Source organism: Magnusiomyces paraingens, assembly GCF_902498895.1.
Source record: "Magnusiomyces paraingens strain CBS 517.90 genome assembly, contig: contig3, whole genome shotgun sequence".
NCBI lineage: Eukaryota > Fungi > Ascomycota > Dipodascomycetes > Dipodascales > Dipodascaceae > Magnusiomyces > Magnusiomyces paraingens.
The window spans coordinates 3,692,501-3,719,030 of NW_022474069.1; the positions used below are offsets into that span (position 1 = coordinate 3,692,501).

The 26,530-nt window shown below is 32.7% G+C and overlaps 5 protein-coding genes across 5 annotated transcripts in view; 2 read left to right on the forward strand and 3 right to left on the reverse strand.

The window, feature by feature from the left end:
- SAPINGB_P004444 (uncharacterized protein) overlaps positions 1-807 on the reverse strand; it is a gene marked incomplete at both ends in the record, with an annotated part of 1,899 nt that extends 1,092 nt beyond the window's left edge. Inside the window, one exon of the mRNA XM_031999159.1 lies at positions 1-807. This exon is cut by the window's left edge and continues 1,092 nt beyond it. Coding sequence (XP_031855050.1) covers positions 1-807 — 807 coding nt within the window.
- Positions 808-1,498: 691 nt separating this feature from the next.
- On the reverse strand, positions 1,499-3,124 carry SAPINGB_P004445 (uncharacterized protein; the record flags this gene model as incomplete). The annotated part of the gene is made up of 1 exon (XM_031999160.1): positions 1,499-3,124. The coding sequence occupies one exon, from the start codon at positions 3,122-3,124 to the stop codon at positions 1,499-1,501; it is 1,626 nt and encodes a 541-aa protein (XP_031855051.1).
- A 3,900-nt stretch (positions 3,125-7,024) lies between these two features.
- Positions 7,025-8,102, reverse strand: SAPINGB_P004446 (uncharacterized protein; the record flags this gene model as incomplete). Its single annotated transcript, XM_031999161.1, has 2 exons — positions 7,025-7,206; positions 7,265-8,102. The coding sequence occupies 2 exons, from the start codon at positions 8,100-8,102 to the stop codon at positions 7,025-7,027; spliced, it is 1,020 nt and encodes a 339-aa protein (XP_031855052.1).
- Positions 8,103-16,321: 8,219 nt separating this feature from the next.
- SAPINGB_P004447 (uncharacterized protein) lies at positions 16,322-22,925 on the forward strand (the record flags this gene model as incomplete). Its single annotated transcript, XM_031999162.1, has 5 exons — positions 16,322-16,907; positions 17,319-17,409; positions 17,465-17,597; positions 17,672-17,806; positions 17,871-22,925. 5 exons carry the CDS (start codon positions 16,322-16,324, stop codon positions 22,923-22,925), a joined length of 6,000 nt encoding a protein of 1,999 aa, XP_031855053.1.
- A 2,753-nt stretch (positions 22,926-25,678) lies between these two features.
- SAPINGB_P004448 (uncharacterized protein) lies at positions 25,679-26,521 on the forward strand (the record flags this gene model as incomplete). Its single annotated transcript, XM_031999163.1, has 1 exon — positions 25,679-26,521. One exon carries the CDS (start codon positions 25,679-25,681, stop codon positions 26,519-26,521), a length of 843 nt encoding a protein of 280 aa, XP_031855054.1.
- Positions 26,522-26,530: the final 9 nt, after the last annotated feature.

Below are 26,530 nucleotides of genomic sequence, written 5' to 3' on the forward strand. Positions count from 1 at the left end.
ATCTGGCATAAATATGAAAACAACCATCTGCATGGCTGCAGGAATCATTGATAATCCTACCAATATCCGCCATCCATTATTAACATGCGATAACCCTACTGAAATTGAATAAGCTACCAGTTGTCCTCCTGTAATTGCAAGCACATTAATCACAACTAATCTTCCACGGAACCGGGACGGTGCCATTTCAGAAATATATAACGGTGCAACCAACGATGCAAGTCCAACACCCCATCCCATCACAAATCTTCCACCAACCATCGTCCATAATGTATGTGCACCCGCTTGCATCCCTGCCCCAGCAATAAACAAGACATTGGCAAATGAAATCACCCACTTGCGCCCAAACTGGTCAGCCAAAACTCCCCCCAAACATGCAGCCACAAGTGCGCCCAGCGACGTGGCCGACGTAATCAGTTCTTTATTACCACTTGTTAGTGGAGTATCCCCTAAATCGTTTCCAATCACCACCAGGGCGCCGGAAATGTACCCGGTATCATAACCAAACAGAAATCCACACACTGAAGTCAGAAATGTTAATATAACCATCATCAAATTCATCTGGCCTGTTTCTAGAGTATTATTGTTGTTACCCTCATGGCCATCATCCAAGTCGTCATCAATGTCATCTGCCTCGTCTTCGGAAATGTAATCAAAAGGCTCGCTACGTGCACACCAGGAGGTTGTTCTTGCTATTGGGGGGTGTTGTAAAGGGCCCTTAAAGTCTGGGGTCCATGGTAATTCACCACCAGGCGACGGAGAATTTGACGACCCCGCAGAGCTCTGAGAAGAAATATTGCGGGTCATAAGAAGTATGGGTGAGAGGAATTTGAATTTGAGTTATAATAATAAATATTGTATTATTTTTTTTATTTTTTATTATCTGGGGTAAGTTTAAATTTTATATTTAGTATATATAAAAAAGAAAGTGTATGGTGGTGATGGTTGAAAAATTAAAAGGAAAGAAGAAGGATATTTTCAAAAAACCAAAAAAAAAAAAAAAAAAAAAAAGAAGAAATATATGAACAAAAAAAAAAAAAAAATTAAATAAATAAATAAATAATAATAATAATAAAAAAAAGAAAATATATTTAAAAAAAAATTTTTTTTCTTCATTTACTCTGATCCGGACTTTAAAAAATACATGGAAAACCGACTCGTTCGGTTTTCAATAAGATCATCCGGGTGTTCAGATGAGCCATTAAAATCATATATAAAATGCTATATATATGTCTTCTTTCTCCATGTTTTTTTATTTATTTATTTTTTTTTTTTTTCATTCTTATTATCACTTTCAAAGCTTCATGGTCCACAGGCATCCGATCTGTGGTTCCCTAATTAGAAAAAGTTATATGCAGGATAATTCCATTTTTAACTTTTGTTAACTTTTTTTTTTCTTTAAAAAAACTGAAAAATTTAAATTAACGATATTAATAATAAAACTAAACAAAACTATATAAAATGTATCATCAAACAATAGCTAATCACCACCATTTATTTAATCCTCCTTCTTAGTAATGGCCTCATTGCCAGAAGTTTCCTCTTCTTCCATGACACCCTCAAGGACTTCAGCATCATCAACAAAGGTGTGCTTGGGACCTGTAAACCACTTGTGGGCATGAATAAAGTAGTATCCCAAAGCTCCGAACCAAACAAAGCCGTTAATAACACATGTGTAGTTCATAGTATCCTTGGTAGGGTTTGGACCCTCTTCGGGGAACATGGCAAGGCACACAATGACAAAAGTACCATAAAGAGTGGCAATACTGCCAACAACCTTGGAGCCAATCTTCCCCATGTAAAAGGGACCAGGAGTAAAGGTATCAACTGTGAAAAATACACGCATGGCAATGGGCAAGATCCAAGCAAGAGTGTTAGAAGCAACGGCAAGAGAGAAAAGAGCAGAAGTGGCAGCAGAGTCAATAAGAGACAGCAGGCCAATGATGAGACCAATGAAGCACATGAACCAAAGAGATCTGAGAGGAACTTGGAGCTTCTTGTTAAGAACACGGAGCCAGCTGGAAAAGGGGAGAGCACCATCACGGCTAAAGGCCCACACCTGGCGGGAACCAGCAACAACAATGGAAAAGCCCATAAACCATTGGACAATGAACATGCAAACCATCATACCAATGGTCCAGTGCTTGCCGAGACAGTCGTAGTAAATCTGAGCCATGGGTTGACCAGTGTAGGTGCCAAGAGTAGCAGAAACATCAGGGTTCATAGAAGCAGCAATGATGGAGTTAATGACGAAACCAAGAATACCGCAAGCAGAGATAGAGCCAATGATACCAAAGGGAACAGCGACGGCAGCGTTGGAAGCTTCTTCAGCCATGTGGACACAGGAGTCGAAGGCACCAATGGTCCAAATGGGGGAAAGCCAGGCAAGCATAAAGGTGAAACCCTTGGGCCATGTGTACAAGTTTTCCATATGAGTAAAGACCCACTTTCCTGAGTTAACTCCACCGTTGTTGGCTCTGCCAATGGGGAGGGCGATGATGGTAACGACAATGATAATAATGTTGGTAATGATACAGACGGTTTGCAAGCGGGAAACCATGTTAGCAGCCAAGGCACCTGCAATAGCGTGGGAGATGACACAAGCAGCGAAAACACCATAAGTGTGGTACTTTGTAGGGCTATAGGCACCTTCAGTTGCAATGGCTGGGATAGAAAGAAGCAATGCGGAAAATCCATAATCGATAGAAACAAGACCGCCGATAAGACCGAGAGAGTTTGCGTAACCAGCAAGGAAACAAGCAGGTTTGCGGATAGATGGTGGAGAAAACTTAAAAGTCCACCAGTAAAGACCACCGGAAGTAGGCATAGCGGAACCCATTTCAGACATGGAAAGACCAATGGTAAGAATGAAACAAGATGGGATGATCCAACCCCAAGTCATACCAACAGGACCAGCCGGAAGAGAAAAGGCAAGGGTGGAAGCAATCGAAGGAAGCAAACTCATGATACTGAAGGCGATACCAAATACCTGGATCACCGAGTAGTTGCGTCTGAGTTCTGGAGCATAGCCGAGTTCACGGAGCAAGGCATCGTCCTTGCCCTCTGCTGGGACACCGCCAACTTCGATAGAAGAGACAGTGGGTTGAATATGTTCTGCGCCCATTGTTTTTGTTTTTTTGTGTGTTTATTTTTCGGAGTGGATATAGATGACGATGATGATGATGATGATGATGATGATGATGATGATGATGATGATGATAATGGGAGGAAAAGGGGGATAGATGAAGATGATAGTTGATAAGGAAAAGATAAAAAAAAAAAAAGAATCTAAACTAGGGGAAAGAGAGTTATATTTATATAAGAGTTTTTTTTCTTTCTTTTCTTTTGTTTTGTTTTCTTCTTCTTCTTCTTCTTCTTCTTTTTTTTTTTATAATCTTTTAATCCAAGGCATATAACTGAAAAACGGTTTTTTGCCCGTTTTGGTTCAAGGATTATTATTAGGGCGACAAAAAATTATAAAAAAAAAAAAAAAAAAAAAAAAAAAGGTTTGAAATAACTTCATCAGGAACCACGCGTTTTTTTTTTTTTTTTTTTTTTTTTTTTAACATTTTGTTATCAACCGATAACATTTATGCGCCGGAATTCAACTACTGTATAGCGGAAAAAAAAAAAAATGGCATTAGAACAAACCAGCAATTATCGTTGTGACTATGATGTGTGGACTGTGTGTGTATGTGACTGTATATGTAGACATATATGGGCGGGTGTTTATTTTGAAGTGTTAAAGTTGTTTTTATGATTATTACTATTATTATTGACGATAGATGAAATAAACAACTGAGTTTAAGCGCTTTGGACTGGTGATTTTTATATTTCAATATTATTATTATATTTTTATTTATTCATCTCTCCATTTTATTTTTAAAAACATTATTCTATTTTATTCTAATATTCTCAATGTTGTTTTTTTTTCTGGCCCCCCATTTCAATGTCCCTTTTTTTTTCTGTTTTTTTTTTCCCTTTTATTAATTGAATGATTATAATGATCATCATCAGTTGTTTTTTTTTTATATTTATTTATATATACTATATAGGTTTGACCTGCCATAAAAAGAAGGGCTTATTTAAAGGTTTATTTTTTTTTTTTTGGTGTGTGTGTGTGTACAACACAAGACTTAAATAAAACTCAAAAATATATATATATATTTTTTTTTGATAGACACCAAGTAGAGTAGAGGGATTGTTTTTTTAATCCCCCTGAAATCCTAGCCAATCGATAAGAAAAGCCAAGTTTAATTTTTTTTTTTTCTTTTTTTTTTTTTTTAAAAAGCCATCCCTATTACTATTGATTTAACCATTTCTTAAAAACGCTGAACTAACCATCCTTAATTTTTTTTTCTTTCTATTTTTATTAATTTATTGTTTATTTATTACAAAACTATGGAGGTTCATCCTTTTTTTTTTTTCTTTCTAATCCTTTAAAGACTCACCGGTTCAGACTTTTAAAGCGGGCTTGGCAATGGGCTATCCCAAGATTATTCAAAGCCAAGATGTCATTAATACCAATGATTATATATGATTCTCAACCTAGGTTGCTGTTAAACGTAGAATATACTACTCTTTTAATAATATAACAATACTCCAACTTCAATTTGAAAATTAAAATTGCCACTGTGTATGCATTTTTTTTTTTTTTTTGAATTAAAGGAGAACTCTTTTTTTTAATCCCATTTCAAAAGGAATGGACAATCGTTGTTGTTAAAAAAAAAAAAAAAAAAAAAAAAAAAATAGGCTTAGATTTAGCCGCCCATTAAGCTCGGCTTTTTTATTTTTGATTTTTTATTTTATATTTCTACAAGGTGATATATAGAGTTAGAAATCCCAACAGTTAACCATCTCCAGGTAGGGTTAGAATAAAAAAAAAAACATATAAATATATAAAAAATAAAATAAGCTCCGTTGTCAATCAATAGTATTATAATTTTCATGTACAGATGACATTGTACCCGATCGTTAAAATAAAAAAATAAAAATAAAACTCCGCATTAGAAGAAAGACTTCCAAATGACGACTAAAGTCCCCTTCGTTAGTATTTGGTGTTTGATGTTGTTATAACCAAAGACCTTTTTTTTTTCTTTCTTTCTTTCCTTCTTTTTTCTTCTTTAAAATGGGATTCTAACAAAGCCCTCAAATGTCCACATCATTTTGTAGTAAAAAAAAACACCTTATTTTTTTTTTTTTTTTTTAAAATTTTAAAAATATTCGTATACAACTAGTATAAACTAGACTTAAAATGTGGCAATACCCGCGATGATAAACGCAGAAAATTCAATAAAAAAAAAACAGGCGCGCTCATATATTAAAAAAAAAAAAACATTGGTATTTAATTATCAACTTTAAGATAGCTATGCTTATATTATACTTTGAAAAAAAAAAAAAAGTTCTTGATAATCTCGCATATTAAATTTTAATCATGGTTTGAATGTACCCGCCCCCCCCCCAGAATCTATTTTTTTTTTTTTGTTTTTTTCACAATATTTGTTTGACCCATCTCTAAATTTTTTTGTTTTTACTTTTAAAATCAAAAATAACCTTTGTATTATATCTTATCAAGATATCCGGGAGATGGAGGTATCCCGGACACAAGTATATATGTAGCTGACCTACTACAACAACAACAACAGCAGCAGAAAAACAAAAAAAAACCCCCGTGGCTTACGTCTTAAGAAAGAATTGTGATTGGTTAATAAATAACACACATAAATATATTTATATATAATAAACATATTAATGTCACCTGCTACAATGAGTTATCAAGTATTTTTCTTTTGTCTTCATTTACATATATCCTCTTATAATTATGATGTGAAAACCCTCAATATGAATTAAAAAAGAAAAAAAAAAAAAAAAACCAATTACGTTTCCTATAGGGTCTGTAAATACTTGGCATGATAAACAATATTATCTATATATCTTGAAATCAAAAAGATAAAAAAATAAATAAAAAATAAAAAAACAGAGATTATTGAAGAAGAAAAATATCATATGAAATCTTTTGATTTCTTAGAAATATGACCGAACGTTCGGGCAAAAAAAAAAAAAAAAAAATGAATCCATTAAGCCTAGCCGCCGCCCTGCATACGTTGTTGTGAATGTTATTAGCCACTAAAAAGAATAACATCACTGTGGAATCTCTTTTATTTTATTTTTTAATTTTTAATTATAATTATATTTTTATTTTTGTTTTTATTTTTATGTTTATGTTTATTTTATTAATATTGTCCAACAATATGTTTCCTAATACTTCTTCCGTTCCATCGTTCTTTTTCTTGTGATGATGATGATGACCCCACCGGGCACATTCCATTGGGTGATTAATGAGGAGAAGGAGAATGAAATAATGAAAATAAATAAATAAAAATAAAAACAGGAGAGCCCGACGTTAAATCTTGTTATTTAAAAAATGGTCGGTAATATTGAGAAATCAATTGAACTTGAAAACCGTTTCTTCACTACCGCCAAATTTCTTTTTAAGCGCATATTCATCGGCTATTTGTCTAAATATTAGCGATCGCCAAAAAAAAAAAATAAAAATATTATGACTATTAAGAAAAACATGTAAATCTTCTATAATCTTAAGAAAATCTTCTCAATTGAATGAATAAAAGTGTTGAAGTTTTCTTCTTTTTTTTTTGTTTTTAGTTTTTTTTTTTTTTTCTTCATATTTTCATTTCATGTTCTTCTAATTTTGACTATATTTTTATTTTTGAAAAAGGCCAGGAACAATTTTGGGAAAAGAAATAAGTTGTCAATGAAATTATTTTTCCAACCCACCCACCCCATCTCTTTCCCTTGGCCAACCCCTCTTTATCTTCTCTAAAGAGCAGGTCTATGAGACATGTTCTATCCTTTCTTCTTTATTGTTATTGGTTGAAAAGAGTAAATTCGTGGATTTGTCAAAAAAAAAATAAAAGAAAAAAAGAAAGAAAAAATAGTGTACAAAAAATATGGGGTAAAAGAATCCCAGGTTCTCAATAATATTAATTATAATTCTAATAATAACCTAAAATATAGGGGGAAATCCTTCAATCAAGTCTTCATAAGCTGGGATTTCTTCTTCTTCCATAGTTTTGCTACATAGAGTTCTAAGATTTTCACAAATAACATCATTAGAAAGATCTTTTTCTGGAGAATATTGGAAAAAAGAAATCTCATCAAGCAATGGTCGTTGAAACCAAACAAATTCTGATTTATTGTTAGTATTCATTTTGTTAAATTCATTTAAAAATCACATTGTACTCACCATCAATAATCTTTTGACAAGCTTTGTAAGATCCTCCATTCCATGATTCAGTTCCTTTAGAAAAGATAAACTTCACACAGTCTTTGGGAAACACCTTGAGAATCTCTTTTCTTGAACACAAGGCTACAATTACAAATGAAAGTCCATATTTGTCATTTTCATTCTCATAAACAAGCACAAATGGTTTAACTCTCATTTTTTCTCTTGTAACTCCAGGAACAAGATCTTCAACAACTTCAAGAGCTTCTCTAAAACCAAATGGAGCTAAATACTTGGTCAAAAACACCTGAGGCCCTAGTACAAGCATATCCTTAAAGAGAAAGTTAAAATTGCGAGCCTCAAAAAGATCATGGCTAGTTGACTCAAGTAATCCTGCTCCAACTTCAATTTTTACTCGTTTCTGTGGCCGTGGCCGTGGCCGTGGCTGTTTCCTTGTTTTTTGAAAATCAATTTCTTCATCATCACGATTTTTTAAATATTCAACCCCACTTTTCACCCTATTTATTTGCCCCTCAGCATTGGCAATTTGCAGTTTAACCTTAGCCATAAGAACCGCATTCTCTTCAGCTAAACGTGAAAGCTCTTTAAGCCTACTTTGCGGCCGTGACTGATCCGGAGTTGGAAGAAACAATAAAGGAGGACTTGACTGCCTAGAAGACTGTAGTTTCGGGAGACTGAATTGCGCCTTGGCCAGACTTGGTTCATTCTTAAAAGAAAATGAATAGGTTTTAGATGGTGATGATGGCGGTGATGAGGGCCCCGAGTTGCTGCGGTGTCCTAGCCTCTGAGGAGCAAGGGTTTGCTCGAAAAAGGAAGCTCGTTGCCGGACAAGTGACATTTTAAGTTCTTTGTTTACTTGAAGATGTTGAATTTTGCCTTTTTTTTTTATTTTATTCTTAAAATTCTTCATTCTATTGTTCTTTTTATTCTTTTTATTCTTATATATATATACTGTTGAAACAAAAAAAAAACAGAATCCAAATCTTCAAATGAAGGAATCCCATACTTTGCTTGTCTCACCAAATTTGTTGTTAAACAGGTTTCTCTTCAAAAGGTTTATTGCACCACCATGTTTTTTTTTTTTTTTTTTTTTTTGTAAGGGAGACCCCGTGACCAGCCTCACTAGTTAAAAAAATAAATACTTTGTTTAATGGTACTTTCCCAAAATGCAATCAACATTTAAAGCCACACATCTGTACATCATTAAAATGATTAGTCATTATCGTCTTTGTTGTTCGCCGCACGTGGCAGGCTTATCGGTCCATTCAGCAAACAGTTTAGAATCAAAGATCTTTGCTGGACGAGGTAAGTAACAAAATATTTATTTTTTATTTTTTTATTTTATTTTATTTATAAAAAAAAAAAGAACTTCTGTTCAAGTTGTTATTTATATTCATGCCTTTTCTCTCTTCCGCTTCGACTAGCTCGAGATGGTCAAAAAAAAATTTTGTACTTTACCACCTCTTGGCCAAAATGTGGGGTTTTTAGGTACTTTATCAGAAAGCTTTATTGGTAATGTTAAATCTCAGAGCAAAGGAAATGTTGATGATGATGATGATGGTGATAATGATAATGATAATGATAATGATCATTGTTATTGTTATTGTTTTGAGTAGGAGGTGTAACAAGCACCTTACTTTTTAATGAAATTTTGGAAATTTTTTAGAAAAAAAATATTAACCGTTTTAACTATACGTTTTTTTTTTCTTAATTTTTTAATATTACAACACTGCAAAGTTCTCCATGAAAAAAGAAAAAAAATATTACAAGCTTAATGCTTTTTAAATGTTTACGTATATATTTTCATTTAATGAACAGGCTGGTGTGTTATTATTTTTCTTTTTTTTTTTTTTTTAAAAGAAAAAAAAAAAAAATTCGGTTCGAGTTACTTACTTTGAGATTTCTTTTTTTAGCAATTAAAAAGAAATAAAAGGTCTGATGGAAACTTTATGTACGTTTTAAAATGGATCCGAAATTTACAAATCACCCGGAAATCAAGTATGTACGACTTAATAGTAGTAAACAAGTCAATATGAAATAAGATATATGGGCTTTATATATATATATATATATATACACAGGTCTATTTATGGTAAAATAATTAGTACCCCAGGTATTGTAACTCCAAAATATTTTGGAAATTTGGAAATTCTTTTGAATTTTTCAAGGGTGTTTGCACCCATTTTAAAGGGTAAATACTTCCATCCATCTTTTTTATCATAATATTTTTGCTTAAGATATTAAAACAAACTTTGTTCTTTTTTTTTTTTTTTTGATATCGGTCTTAGTTTTTATTTGATGTATTTGATGAAAAAAAATACCTCGAAGTTTCTTTATTTTAATAGGGAAAGTCCTTTATTGAATTAATAAACTTGTCAAGTAGATTTAGTAGAATACAAATTTCACGGAGAGGAAGTGAAAAAATACATGTTTGTGTCCGGTCGTCTTTGTGAAAAATGGTAAATATTTAATTATTTATTATTTTTTTTTCAATCTAGTGAACAATTGGTGTTGATTTAGCAAACATAAGAATGCTGAAAAAACACAAACAAATTTGCAAAATTATTTTTCAAGTAAAGTTCGAGAAAACCAATTTCATAACTAATAGTATCAATTAATATATATATACTATATATAGTATTTTAATGCTTTCCTCATTTATTATAATGCTTAAAAAGTATGTTTCTTCAAACTGCAAAAAAAAAAAAAAAGCACTTTGAATAAAATTATAGAATGACATAAAAGAAATGAAAGAATAATTATTCCTTCATTTCTTTTTTTTTTTTTCATTAATGTAATGTAACTTACTTTTTATTTAGGTCATTTTTTTTATTTTACCGCCAACACATTTCCAGATGACAGCAATACCATTGTTTTTTTTTTACATAAGTCATAAATGATTTAATATAAATTGGATGAGATTCGCACACTATTTTTATACCTTTACTTTCCCAAAGACTATTTTAATTTTATTTTTTTAATTTTATTTTTTTCAAAGAGGTAAAACATATTGTGACCACCACGTTGCAATATCTCAAGTACAAACACTAACTTTCATTTACATATTCAAGTTTAGCCGACAGTTGAACTAAGTGCTTACAAGGAATTTTTAACTAAAAATAAAATGTTATTATTTCAGATGAATTACGGGTGAAGATTGAGAGTTAGGTTTATCACCATTAGTAGCTTTCAAAACTTTTGTCAAACAAGGTTTCTGGTCATGTTATATCTAATACCAAATATTTGAATGATGATTAGCCATATTGATTGAAATGTTGATGAAATGGATAAATCAATCAAGATAAGCAAGATTGATTCTATTACGGCACTTTTTTACAACTTATTAAATGCTTTTATTTATTTGTTTTTGCTACTTTAGTACGGTTACCAATTGCCCACATTAATTAAAAGTTTTTTTTTTTTTATATTTCATTATTATTCTACTTTCTAATTTTCTAATAAATCAATAACAAAACTTTTTAAATTTATAATAAACCAATGACAAAACATTTTGATTTTCCTTAATACCATCCATTCAACAGACTTTTAATGATAAATAAAAAAAAAGAAACTTGTTAAAAAAAAATAATTTTTTGATTGCTACTAAAATTTTTCACTAGGACTATTTAGATTAAGATCTTGATCGTAATAAAAAATTTAATGTTGCAACTCAAGTCATGAGTTTGAAAGGAGTCAATGTAACATAAATATAGAGGCATAGCTACCAGCTTTCTTTTATATCGATCGATTTCAAAAAAAAAAAACAGACCTAGATGCATTTTTATTAAAAATATTTTAAAAAAATCAAAAATATTTTTATTGGTTATATTATTCAAGATCATTAAGAACCACTTGGCATAACGACCTACTAGAGTTGAATTCACTAGTATGGCTACCATTTTATTGGTTAAATTTTTTTATGAATCAAATTATATCATGATAATTTTGTTGAATGATTAAAAGGTATACTGTTTTTTTGAATGATACCATGAACATGCATTTTTTTTTTTTTTTTTTTTCATTTAACAAAAAACTTGAAAACCTTTGTTATGACATTATTGTGACTTTGAATCAACTGAATATCAAAGTTTTTTAGTTTTCCTTTTTCTATACCAAGTTTATTTCCTTTTGAATCCAACTTTTTTTTTTTTTTTTTTGTTCATTTTCCGTTTATTTTTATTTTTAATTTTTTTTTTTCAATTTATCATTCTTTTTTAATAATTCAACAATTCAACTATACAATTTATTTTCATTAAACCTTATGGGACTGTAACTATTTAAATCATGTGACCTTGTCATTTTCAAGTCCAGTTTTTCAGGCGTTTTTTGGCACATTTTTTTTTTTCCCCATCATTCGGTAACACTTGAAAAAGAACAAAAAAAAAAAAAAATTCGTGGCTTAAAAAGCATCTTGGCTAATACGACATCACTATGGTATGCAGCTTATATAGTGTGAGTGCAAGTGGTGTTCTTTATATAAGGGTTGAGGGTTTTATTAGAAATAATTAAAAAAAAAAAGATCAAGTAAACAACTTGAACAATAGTAGAATGAATACAGACAGATATCTAAATTATATATTTTATAAAAAATGTTCATTTAAAAAAAAAAAAAAAATATTTGCTTAAGTTTTAAAATTTACCCTTTTCCAAAGATATTAAGAGATACAAATACATTTTATATATATACTTTAGGTCTGGAAATATAAAAAAAAAAAAAAAAATTAAATTTCTATTGTTGGGAGGACTAAAGGATTACAGCCGTATCAATGACACGATACTATTTTGAGAATGGCACGTACGCGTTCTATCATTTAAAAAATAGTTTGTTCTTAGACCCAACAGAAAAAAAAAAAAAAATAAAAAAAAAAAAATAAATAAATTCAAGTTCCGCTATTAGTCAGAATCCGTTCATCCTATTAGCAAAGCGTATGACAGGGATTGAAAGGAGAGCCGCTCACAACAATAACTATTCACTTTAAGTAATAGAAAGGGAAAAAAATATATGTATATATATAAAAGACAAAATGGAACAAATATCATATAGCTTGATGTTTTTTTTTTTTTTTTTTATTTTCTTGCAACTTAGTTAGTACCTTATTTTCTTTTTCAAACATTTACAGTCTTTTAGGCCTGATTCTTAAGTCTCTTGCAAATAATACCCTATTCACTTATGCAGATCGCCTTGTTAATTTCAATTTAGATAATGACGCAAATTAAAAAAGAAAAAAAAAAAAACCTCTAAAGCGCTGAAATCCACCAATTAGATACATTATATTTTTTTTTTATTCTGAGTCTGGGATTTGTTTTTTTAGTTAAAATTAAAATTAAAATTAAAATTAAAAACAAACAAAAATAAAAACAAATTTTATTTGAAGTAACATCATTTTTAACAGTTCAAATTTAAAATTAAATAAGAATATTTAGTTAAAATGTAATGTTGGAATATTGTTTTTATTAAAATAACTCTTATTTTGGGAATTTTTTTTTTTTTTGAGAAAAAAAAAAAAACTCAAAGAGTATGAAGCCTCTCTTTTTCCAAGAAATAATAACAACCTGATAATCCAACAGCTTGGTCCACACAAGTGAACTTTTAGTCTAATTACAAAAGAAAAAATTCCGAATCTTTCCATAGCTGCTATTTTCTAAAATTTTTTTTTTTTTTTTCCCTTAAAATAAATGGATTTTCCTTGTTTAAAAATTTTAAGATCTTAGACTAGACTAGACTTTTTTTTTTCTTATTATAAGCTCATTTGTAATTTAAAGTCAAATTTTTATTCAACTAAAAAAAAAAATAAGGTAAAGGGAAAGTTAAGAAAAAAGGGAAAAAAAAATAAAAAAAAAAAAACGTGGAGATGCTCAGGGGAGGGGACTCTAGTTTTGGAACAACCTGAAAAACACAACTTGCACTGTTATTGTTAAGGTCATGGGATCAGTAAAAATGGTTGAGGGGAGGGGGGAGGGGGGGGGGAGTGATTAAAAAGCAACATTTTAATTTTTAATTTTTTGTTTTAACAATCAGGTGCTTTTTCCAGCTGGAAGCTTGCTCGGATGGCAAGGCTACTTTTGTGTTAATTTATAAAATAAATAAATAGATAATTTGAAAATTACCATATAAATGATTTTAAAAAAAATTGAGAATTAGATTTTGAATAAAATGTTAAACTAAATTATTTTTTTTTATTCATATTCAATAATTTTTTATATCAATAAATAGAAATAGGAAAAAATTGTAAAATTTAAAAAAAATAAAAAAAACAAACAAAAACTTGAATAGGAGGATTTCAAAATTATTTTTTATTAGTAGGTATAATACAAATAATTGGCTTCAAGTTAATAACATTAATAGTATTGTTGTACTAGGTATAAAAAAACTAATAATATATGACTTAGAAACAATATTCAAATGAAGGTTTAAATTTGAAATGCTCATAATATGTATAATTTACTTCATGAAATACTTGTTATTATAATTTTATATATCTTGTAACTTTGAATAAAAGCCAACAATGGTTTTTTTTTTTTTATATTCAAATTCTTTTTGAAAATTATTAAAAAAATATAAATATAATTAACTTTGTTCAGAAAATTGGGTATCATTTAAACTAAAGTTTAGGAATAGTTTATTCCTTAAAAAAGTAATTAATAAATTAGGCTAATATTGGCTTCAAGGTTTGTTTATTTTAAAATAATAAAGACTGAAACACGGAAACTTACATTGAAAGTATTTAAATATAAATATCCCAATATCATTTAATTGACTTTTAATTCTTTTAAAGAATTGATTCATTGTTTTAAGAAATAACAAAGTTAATTATATTTATATTTTTTTTTAATAACTTTCAAAAAGAATTTAAATATAAAAAAAAAAACCATTGTTGGCTTTTATTCAAAGTTACAAGATATATAAAATTATAATAACAAGTATTTTAGAGTTCAATAAACATAAACAATCTTTTTCTAATAATCTATTTTTACATATATATATATATTGTTTTTCTAATAATCTTTTTTTTAATATAATAATTGAATTAAAAAAAGAATAGTTTTTAATTACAAAAAGCAAATTAACTATTTCAATTTGAAGTTTTAATGAATTCTGTCAAAGAAGAAAAAAAAAATACAGGTCACCATATTTCGTCATAGCCTATATATTATATTCTTTATTTTTTTTTTTTTTAAATCAAAAAAAAAATAAAAATAAACAAACCCCTTAAACTTTATATGTTTTAAACTTTTTGTGCATAGTTATATTTGTATTTTCGGGATACTCAACTGCCAATACTGGGCCCAATAGAGTATTTTATTCTTCAAATTTTTTTTTATTTGTCTATTGCAAACAGAACAATTTGAATATATGATTAAATTTAAATTTAAAATTATATTTTCTTGTAACAGCAGTATAAATCAAGTTTTTGAATAATATTCAAGTTAAAAAAAAAAAACAACCTTGTATTTTTTTTTGCCAATACTGTCTGCCTCCTTCACACAGAGAGAATCTATTTTTTTTTTTTTTTTCATTTTGGAAAGCCTAATTGTCCAATTAAAAACAACAACTTGAATGTTAAATTATACATTGAAACAAATTTTATTTATTTATTTATTTTTTTTTTTCAAAGATTGAGGTTCCAATAATTGTTAAGACCAAGTTTGACCTTATTAGATATAAGAACAAAGAAAAACAATAAAAAACAACTAACGAATTTTTTTTTAGCTAATTTTTATAATTACAGGGTCCATTTTTATATAAAATATATTTATATAAAAAAAAGTGAAGATGAGTATAAAAAATCTATTGGACAACTAACTGAGACAATATTAACATTTCGATTAAAAAAAAAAAAAAATAAAATTCTAATGAATATAAATTTTTTTTTATTCCATAACTTAGTGATAAGACATTATTATTGGCAAAGCATGGAAATAAAAAAGAAAAAGATAAAAAAAGAAAAAAGTAGACAAATGTTTTTTTTTTTTTTGAATGCAGTGCAGAACTGTATATATATATATATATATATATATATATATGCATTTAAGAATGCGTCCTGAAAAGAAAAGAAATAAAAAGAAATAAAAAGAAATAAAAAGAAATAAAAAGAAATAAAAAGAATTAAAAAGAAATAGGTTAAATTGACTACAATATTTATATTCATTTTGAAGAACCAATATCTAAAATAATTTTTATTTTATTTTTTTTTTGGTCCCTATTTTTTCGTATCTTTTTTATTATATTTTTTATTTTTTATTTTTAATTTCTTAGGCCAGTCTGTGATATATATATATATATGATGATACTTCTCCATATACTGATGTTGTTGTTGTTGTTGCTGCTGCCCTTTTCACGAGTTGTGCGACCCCCCCAATCTGGTATATTTTTTATTATTATTATTATTATTACGTAATTACTAGAGAGTTAAATAACCCATAACCAATTTATTTTGCGTGCGTGAGTGCTTTAAGTTTTCTTTTTTTTCTTATTGGTCTATTTTATAAATATATTTGGTAATCATTTTTTTTTTTTTTTTTTTTTTTTTTTTAATTTTTAATATTATTATTATTATTATTATTATTATGTGTAAGTGTGTATGTGTGTGTGTACTAGTACTAATTTATTTTATTTTTTTTATTTTCTATCCATTTAATAATTATTATAATGTTTATATTATTATTATTATTTATTTATTTATTTATATATTTTCTATTTATTTATTTTTTATTTATTTATTTATTTATTTTTCTGCATACAAAAAACCTTCCCACCCCCTCCATTTTCCTTTTCCTTTTTTTTTTTTCTTCTTTTGCCCCTTTCTTTTATTTTTTTTTTTATCACCACCACCACCACATTTTTATTTTTTTTATTTTTATATATCAAACTACCTTACCAAACCCATTGCGATATATCAATCCTTTTATCCAATATATATTTAACAAATTTTATTCTTTTATCTCTTATTATTATTATTATTATTATTTTTTTTCTTTTCATAACTTATTTTCTTACATCTTTTGCAACCCCTCCAGTTGTAAAAATTTTCCCAAGGTTTTTTTTTTTTTTTTGCAATGCCCCCAAAAGGCGGCAAACAACCATCATTGTCGAAGGTCCCCGCTTCACGGCGAGTCCTTCGTGCTCACTCGCGCTTATCGGCTGCGCACGATATTCGCAAGTTCTTTGCTGACTCTCCAATCCCTACTTTTCGACATCAAGTTCTCGAAGCTTATGTTCGCGCCATTGCTCAAGAATACGAGTCCGAAATTGAACCGGGTCATGAAAACGACTCAGACGTGGAACGTAAACGTAAAGCCAAACGCCATAGAAAAACAATCTCTAAAAATATCACCATTACTACAAACTCAACACCAGAAACAACTTCAGACTCATTGATTTCTTTATCTAAACAAAGTAGCAACAATGATGACATTGACGACTCTGAAGCTACTCTCCAGCATTTGACGCGCAAAGTATATCTCAGATCAGGTCTTTTTTGTGAAGTTCAACACAGAAAAAAAAATTCACAAAAGCCTTTTGTTTTTTCGCTCCCAGTAAAAACCTCTACTGTATTGACCGATCAACAAGACTTTACCCTGCCATTCACCATTTATAATTCTTTACCGGCAAGCAATCCCAATTGGAAAAACTTAAAGAAAAGTGAGTTTATTTTTATTTTATTTTATTTTTACAGTGTAACTTGTTGGCAAAAAAAAAAAAAACCAAGAAATATACGTTTCTTTTTTCTCCGCCTGTGAAAATCTTTGCATCATTTTGTCTTCTCACCTTATTTCAATCATTGATTTCTTATAATTAAATCAACTTCTTCATCTTCATTCAAATATGAAAAGCTTTTTGTTTTTGTTTATTTTGCCACAGTACATTATATTATTCCTTTTATATATCCTTGTTTAAATTTTTTTCCGTCTTCAAACATGTAAATACCCGCATACAAACTTTTCCTTAAACGTCATGGGTTATTATTATTATTATTATTATTATTATTATTATTATTATTATTATTATTATTATTATTATTATTTTTATTTTTATTTGGCTAACTTTAATCAGATGTTTGGGTCGATGTTGATGTTCCTTCCTTTCATGGCCCCCGTGCACTTTGCTCTTGCACTAAGACTTGCGATGAAGATTGCCTTAATCGGTGAGTATTATGAATTATATTATTTTTTCACTAAACTTTTCTAACCGTTAAATAGCATGCTCCAATATGAATGTGACGAAGAAACTTGTCCCTTTGGTAAAAAAGATTGCGGAAATAGAGCTTTTCAGGTATTAACCAAAGAGCTTCAGAGGGGAAAAAGATATGCTAATGGTTTTGAAGTTGCATGGGTATGTCAAAAAATTACAATACAAAAAATATATATATATATATATTTACACAATCATTTCTAACCTTATTTTAGCTTGGATTGCGCGGATATGGTCTCAAAACCACTCGTCAATATGCTCCAGGAGAGCTCATCATAGAATATTGTGGTGATGTCATTTCGCCTACTGAAATGAAGAGACGAATGAAGGAACATTATTTGGACTCAAAAGTAAGTTTTTATATTTCCTTTTTTTTTTTTTTTTTTTTTTGTTGACATTTCTAACAATTTTTAGAATCATTATTTTCTTAGTTTGGAAAATGGTTGTGTAATTGATAGTGGACTTAAGGGTTCAGCAGCTAGATTTGCTAATCATTCTTGCTCTCCAAACTCTGAAATGCAAAAATGGTATGTCAATGGCATACCTCGTATCGGCTTATTTGCTTCAGAAAGTATACCTCCAGATACAGAACTCACCTACGACTACAACTTTGACTGGTTTGAAGGGGCTAAAATGCAGGTGTGCCTTTGCGGAGAACCAAACTGCAGAGGCTATATTGGAAAGCGCACTTCAAGACGTCCTACCCCAGATGACCAACTTGAAGACCCTCCAAACTTAAAGAAACGTACAGGTCGTCGCAAAAATACTAATACTGCAGAGTCTGGTCGCAAAACCCCAATTTCTATTTCTGAAGAATCCGCCGAAAAGGAGCCCTCAAAGACCTCCCGGTCTTCGTCTAAAAGCTCTAGTACTGCAGAACTAAAAAAACCAGCAAAAGAAACCACTCCTAAGCCACAAGTTGATGACAGTGACTCTTCTATTGCTGATGCCGATGCTGATGCTGATGCTGATGCTGATGCTGATGCTTTTGCAGAAGACGAAAATGACGAAGAGGAGGAGTATGAGAAAATTGCTCCCAAACGCACTAGAAACCGAGCTAGATCTCATCCTCGTATTATTGAAGATTCACCTGCTGCACCTGTTGAACGAGTTACTCGCAGCAAAAGAAAGTTAATTGAATCGGAACCCATAGAAGTTCATTCTGAGGAAATTGGAGCTGCTCCATTAGAAAAGCGTACTAAGTCCAATGGGTCTAAATCAAGCAAATCACCTGGCCCCATTAACCCTAATAATGATAACAAGAAGGAAAACGTACCAGCAGCTGCCATTTCTGAAAAACCAAAAGTGGTCAGAGGCTCTGCCCTTTCTAAACACATTACACTCACATACACAACTATAGACCCTCGCAAAACATCCAAGAGTCTAGCTGAACCAAAGTCGCCATTAAATCAACCAAAAGATTCGGCCACTGGCAACAAAACTATACGGAGAGTTTCAGTGGCAGACCTAACCAACAACTCTCCAGAATTACCCGCTCAAGAAGTCATTCAATCGCCAGAATCAAAATCCCAATCACAAGGGCTAGAAGCCTCGCAGCTCACATGCAACGATGATAAGATTGTTCCTTCAACTGGTCCTTCCACATCATCTCCCATTGAGCCTTCTGAAGAATTCAAAGACTCTGCAGTTGTTGAATCAAATCAACCACCTACCATTTCTCTAGAGTCTTTGAGTACAAATAGAAAGCTTTCTTCTGGATCTAGTCGTTCTTCTCTTGCTGATTTGATGAATCCTGTGGAGGAGGAAGACAAGTCCCGTTTCTTGGAGCGACGCGAATCATCAAGTGCCAGCTCTTTTGACTTTTCCAGAAGTTCGGTTTCTTTGGCTACTACGTATTCTTCTTCTTCAGTGACATCTGGAAATAACAGAAGATCTTCAGTGTCTAGCATATTAAACCATACACCTGTTGTTGATCCACCGCAATCGCTTTCGCGAACACCGTCTTATGACTACCAGCGTCAACAGCAAAATGCTCCCAATCAAACAGTTATGGTGATACCACACGTGCCATCAAATTCATCTCGCCGTAGTTCATTGTCTAGTTCAGGGTCTCCAGCCTTTACTGAACCAAACGTACAGGATGTGCCCAAGAATCTGCCTCAGCTGCAATCTTCTCCTTGTCACCAATCTGATCCTAGAAATCGTACATCCGATGTTTGGAGAATTGATCAAAATGGATTTATGGAAAATGCATCATCATTTTCTCACCAACGACCTTCTGATATTTCTAAAAAGCCAGCTGATTTCCAGCTGCCGGTTCCTCAACTTATATCTGATATGCATAGAACTAAAACCGCAAACCCAGTACTCTACCATGGTCAACAAGCTTTACATCCGCCGCCGCCGCCGCCGCCTCCTCCTCCTCCTCCTCCCCCACCACCACCACCTTCTCTTTCTTCCTCTGCATCTTTCGTCCCTCAGCAGCAACAACAACATGATCCATCTATACATGGTTTGCCCATTCCTGGAAACAAACCTCTCGACCGAAGTTACTCTTATCAACATCACCATCATCCATCTTTCAACTCTCCTCAAAAGTCTATTGACGGCTACAATCGCATTGGATCTCCTGAAATTAAATCCCCCATTCAGCATTCAAATCCTCTCCCTACTCCTCCTGGTTTAAATCCATCTAACAGACCACCTTCTTTCCCATCTTCTGGTCCCATAAACACTGGCCCGTATAATAGAATTCAACACTACCCCGAAATAAACGGGGTTAATACCCACCACCGCCTGCCGGTCGCTAGTTCCCCAAATCACAATCAGAGTGCCCAGGCACACTTGCTGCGCCAAAACCAGCTGCCGCAGCTGCCACACATCATCCCTCCCCAACCCCATCCTAGGGCCCCATCGGAGTTGCCTCCCGCTGATAATCAAATGCCACCGGGCCATGGATCTTCTCCATATATATCAAATAATATGGGATACAGGCTGATGGGCCCAGATGGTAGCACTAAAGAACCACCAATGGAGTTTATACCTCCCAATTCTTTGGTAAATAGTAATCAGATCCCTGAGCCCATGATACCCCCTGAGCACCCAAGTTCTTCCAAAGAGCGGCTTTCAATCAGTTCTTTAACATCTGGATCTCAATCAGGAGATCGTGCTGCAATTCCAGTTTCTAGACTTGATAATGAGTCTAATCAATCTGTTGCTGTCTACTCATCTCATTTTGTCAATACGGAACAAATGGATGCTGTACTAAATAAAGCAAACAGAACTCCTCGCCGAGGCAGACCCACCATCAACAAGTCAGTACAGCCTACTCCTGGCTTCACCGGTATTAAGCCTAAGCGTGGTCGTCCAAAAGCCAACTCCACGGTGGCAGCAGCTACTGCAGCTGCCGTGGCGGCCGCGAAAACTGCAGCAAAAGTGGCAGCGTCAGCTGTCAAACAAAGAAGCTCGGATTTTAGGGTTGTTATTTCCGGTAATAGAAATTTCCAGTCGTCTTCCGTTGTAGACCCAGCTTCTGCCAATGCCGTTAATCAAGGCCCTGGAGAACGGGAGCACCATCAAGATTCAGGTAACACCTCAGCATACCAGTCTTCTACTTCTGACCAAGCAACGTATAAGAATCGGGAGTCTAGTATATCTCAATTACTCATTCAGCCAGGAACCTCTGTGGAACATTCTTCCAATCATGGTTTATCGCGGCCTCCACCACCACCACCACCACCACTACCACCACCGTTGACTGATGTTGTTAGAAAAAGGAACGAACGAAGTTTTGATCAGCCCGGGTTTGGACCACAACATCAACAACCGCCATTGGAAATTGCAAAATCAGCCGATAGCCAACAACATTTCCAACCACCACGGCTTAATCCTTATGGCCCCCAGAATCAACACTCCCAGAATCAACACCCCCAGAATCAACACCCCCACCATCAACCTTACAACCCGCCATTTACTCATGTCTCAGGCCCTCCAGTTCCACCTCCACCTCATGTACAGTTTCCTACACCGCAATACCTAAACCCACCACCCCCTCCACCACCATCTTATCTGGAAGCACCTCCTTTAAATTCAAAAAATATTTTATCTATTCAATCTTTGACAAATCCAGATACTGATGAAGAAAATCAGTCAACTCAAGAATCAGCACCAAGCATTCATGGAAAGGACGATTCTGTGCCAAAGAAAGCTACTCCCGAACTCGATAAAATCAAAGCTAAGGTTAAGGGCAAGGGGAAAAGCGTACGAAAGTCTATAACTCCTGAGTTTTTCTCTCCTGGACCATCGACTAAAACTACAATAAGCAGTGGAGATGAAGAAGCACCAGAAAACTCTAATTCTCGGTCCAGCAGTAGTAGTAGTAGTAGTAGCAGTAGCAGCATCAGTAGCAGTAGCAGTATCAGTAGCAGCAGTAATGGGAAAAACAATGGATCAACCAGTTCTAGTAGCTCCTCTCAGCCTAGTGAGTCTGCTTCTACTGATAATGCGCCTAAGAAACGTGGAAGACCTAAAATATCTACTGTTGGGGGTAAGGCGCGCCGTGGAAGACCACCAAACAGTGGGCCTGTCCAACGACTTACCCTTGCACCGTTAGCTTCGCGTACACCAATGTCGCCTCTCAAGACACCTGAAGTGCTTGCACGGATAGGCGCCAAGACTTCGCCAAAGCCTTTAGAACCATCTTCGGTTACAAATAAGCGACCCATTGCTCTAGCTCCTGCTCCTGCTCCTGCTCCTGCTCCTGCTCCTGCTCCTGCTCCTGCTCCGGTTCCTATTCCTGCTCTGGCTCCTGCAATCGAGTCCAGCAAAGCTCGAAGTCTTCGACCTAAACCTAAAACCTCAGAATCATCTTCATCTCAAACTTCTGGTCCAACTGAGCCAAGCTCATCTTCGTCTTCAGGTGAAGTATCTGGAACCAAGCGCCCAGGCCCTGCCTTAACCTCAGGTCCTAGCAAGAAGATAGCAGGTAAAAGCAAAACACGTCCAATTCTTCCATCTCCCAGCTCTGTACAACCAATTGCTCCAATGCCTGCCTCAGTTGTCAATCCACAGATGCCAGTTTCTGTGGCATCTGGGAATGTCCGTGCTCTTTCTAACCTTGTTACGACATCTGCCTCTTTTTCTTCCAACAATCCTTTACCGGCTCCTAGACGACGAGGACGTCCTCGCACAAAACCATTTGTTCCTCCACCACGAGGGCAGCTTACAAGCATTGCACCAAACCCACAGACACCTATGCCCTCCAGCTCACGTCCACAACCAAACTTACTTTGGAACAGGCAGCTGCGACGGTCCGACGATTCAGTTCCTCGCACATCTAATGTTGGATTAAACCAGATTTCGTCGAACCTATTACCATCTGCAGCAGCTGCTGCTGCAGCTGCTGCTTCTCCAACACCTTCAGGTTCTAACTCTAACAGTAGTGCTCCCGAGAGCAGTGGGCTACGAGCTCAGTCTACGTCCCAAGTCAATGAACAACCACCCAAATAATTTGGCTTCTTCTTTTAATGAACTTTTTTTTTGTTTATGTACTTTATTTTTTTAAAAGAAAATCAATTTTTTTTTGCTATAAAATAGCTTAAGTTTAAGAAGGTCTCTTGGTTTTTTTTTTTTTTTGAAATGCTAATTTTATTTTAGTTTATAGTAAAGTTTACATTTTATCATGCTTTTCTGACTTTGACCTTTGATAATTTTTAAATATTGAATTTCAACAATACTTGACTTTGCGTAAACTTATTAAAGAATATTAAGAGCTCAAATCTAGTCATTGCTATTTATTTATAAAGTTGAAGTCAAATAAAGCATTACGGAATTCTCAGACTGTTTCCACCGATACATAATCACTGTTGGTGCCTCAAATACTAAGGTATAAATAACGGTGGATCGCCCCCCAATTTTATCAAATTATTTTCTCATTTTTTACTAGTCTTTATAACTCCCTTCATAAAACTTTTTTATAAAAATAATAAATAAAAACGCATCCATCATATTCTAATAATCAATTAACCTTTCCATTTAAAAGGACGCTAGATAATGGAAAACAAATGATACTAATTCTAACAATATATATGTGTCTTTAGAATTTAGTCTTGTTTTTTCGTCTATATATTTCCCAATTATCTTTCAATTTTTTAAAGTCCTAAATTTATTTGATATTTGACTTTTTAAAGATTTTTAATTTCATCTCAATCCATATTTGAACCCGAGTGAAACTTGAGACTGTGACAAGGTTGAACCCTTATTAAACGAAATCTATATCAAAGAACACAAAGTAAACCTTTGCTCTTGTTGTTGCAAACCCGTTCCGACGTCTAAGCAATGGGCACACGTAAACACTGTTATATACAAATTTCAAGTTTTAATATCACCCCAAGCTTCTTTTCATGTCATTAAAGCAAGATTAACTCCCCACTTGTTTGTGTTAACTGGAAATCTTTCATAGACGCTGGGATTTCTAAACGGCTATAAATTGGGTTTTTAGTGTTGATACTATTTGAAACATTGCAAGCTTATAGAATTATCGCGAGTTTCATACTTTATTTTTTTTTCAGTGAAATGTCTTGTGCTTTTAAAACATTAATATTTATCATTAATCATTAAGATTCAATTATTTACTTGAGCAGTTCAAAGATAAAAACTTGCATTGTAGTATTGCTTTACGTTTTAAAATAAAAATTATGTAACATAAACCACTGAAAAAAAGACAGATGTAGGAAACAAACTTAAATATAAAAAACAACTTGTCATTAAAACTCTTTAAAATACCATCTGGTAATTTCAGCCGAGAAAATTGGCTGAAATATTTAAGACATGACCCGAAGACCCGTGCTCAGATATTCAGCTAGGTATACCTTACTCAGTTAACTGTTAAGAACATTTGGTACTGGACTTAAATATTCTTAATGACTATGTATATACCAGAATGATTTAATGTACCATAGTAGTAATTTGTTAGGTCCTATACTCTTAGGTCCCCCCATAGTTTAATTTACAACAGAAATATAAGGTCAACTAAAGTCCCCCGTTGTAAATAAATGGAAAATTTCAAAAGTTTATAATTTTGGAAATTGGATCTTAAAAGTTTAGCAAAGTACTGCAATGAGTTCCTAGAGCTTTAGAGAGTCTAAAAAAGTAATAAAAAATGGGGGTTAGATTTTGAGCAAAAATGCGAAATTGACCAAGGCTATAGCCTTGGACATTTTGTCAAAAATGGCTTCGGATAGCTTCCGAAGATTTTTTCGGTAAAACTTAATATCTCGGGTGGACTTTAAAATATTATTTTTATATTTGGGAAGATGCAAGGATTCTATTGAGATAATAAGGACCCGGACCCGAAGCCTAATAAGAAAAGTCGGGTCTGGGTCATTTACAACAGGTTGTAAATTGGGCATCGTAATTAAAAAAAGATTTACAATGTAAATTAGAATGAAAATTAGAACAGGTTATAATTTGGGGGCAGAGGGACACCTTTAGGTGTGAATCCTTGAGTTTTGATGTGAATTTTGATCCCCCCATTTTTTTGGGTCTTATATCTCCACTTTTTCTGAACAAACATATATCACAAATTAATTCAATTGTAGCTCCTAATTTAAATAATAAATAATTTAATTTATAAAGTTATCCAGTTCATTTTTAAAGGTGAAACGGGGGGGTTTTTTTTTTTAATCCACTCATTATTTTGTATTTCTTGTTCATCACCAACTATATATTTCAAGAATGATGTTGTGCAAGCAACTTAGGTTACCCAAATAAATAAAGTTACCTTATAGTAAGAAAAGTTATTTTTTAGTTATTTGTGAGTAACGGAGCTGTTTTTTTTTATTGTGGTACTGAAAAGTATGACATAATCACTTGGAGAAACAAAGTCCTTTATTTTGGGACAGTTAGTAATATTCCATGAAACACACCCAATCATTATGATCAGACTTTCAAGCATGAAAATAAGTTGTTGTTAAAACTAATATTGAAACTAATGACTAACAGTCAAAATTTAACCTTTGGATTATCAACAAACTATGGTCTGACAATGTTTTGACTTCGATTGGTGTAGCTTTAAAAGCACCTTGACAGGTTGGAGGACCCTGTCAGTCCTACAAAAAAACAGCACCCCAAAGTTGTAGTTTTGCTTTTTTTATTTTTATTTAAGAAAGTCATTCCATCCATATTTCATTTTGACTTAAAAAACTTTTTTTTTTTTTTTCCCCCTCATAAAAGACCTTTATAAACAGATATTGATTTTGAAAATGAATAAACCAAACCACAAAGTTATCATGCGCCGCATTTTTGGTCCAAAACGTCGTCCAATTACTGGGTCAAAACCAGTTAGATATTTATTTGTTCGACAAAACGTCCATATCCATCTTAATCCTAGGTATATAGATCCAGGCTCATCTGGTTTACTAACATCTGCGTTGGTTGCAAATGTCTCCGAAGCCTTGGCCACGTCGTTTACCTCAGATATGTCAGGTACTTTTGAAACTCAAGCTACGATTCCACCTTCAAATGATTTTATTTTAGAACCAGAAATGGTACCATTGACACCAGCTGCAAGTCCTCCTGCAACAACAATGGATCTAGTAGAGAATGATATTATTGCGATCCCAGAAACTCAAGTTACAGAAACTTTGACCGAAATTCTCAACAGTGAATCTCAGGCCTTGACTGCTAATACAATTGTCACTACTGGGAATCCCAACTCTCAATCTGCAAATTCCATCAACAATAATTCAAAAGAACCTTCAAGTTTTAAAACTTCTAATGACGAGCCACTCAATCTTCAACCACCTGTTTCTGCTGAACCCCCTCAAGAGCCTTCATCCAAGAGAAACAGAGAAAACGAAGACAATACAGAAGCTGAAGAGCCCAATCTTCTTGATATTGTTTTAAAAGAATACCGTCATTTACGAAAAAAAGCAAAGAAAAACAAATCAAACGAATCTTCAGTCACAAAGTTACAGCAAACAATGACCGGATTTTCCAAAATCTATCTAAGCGCTGTTCTTCCAAAATTTAAACCTACCAAGCGTCGTAGTAAGGCGAAAAAGTTAAAACTAAAAGGCCTAGATAAAGACCAGATAAGCCAGTAATATATTTCG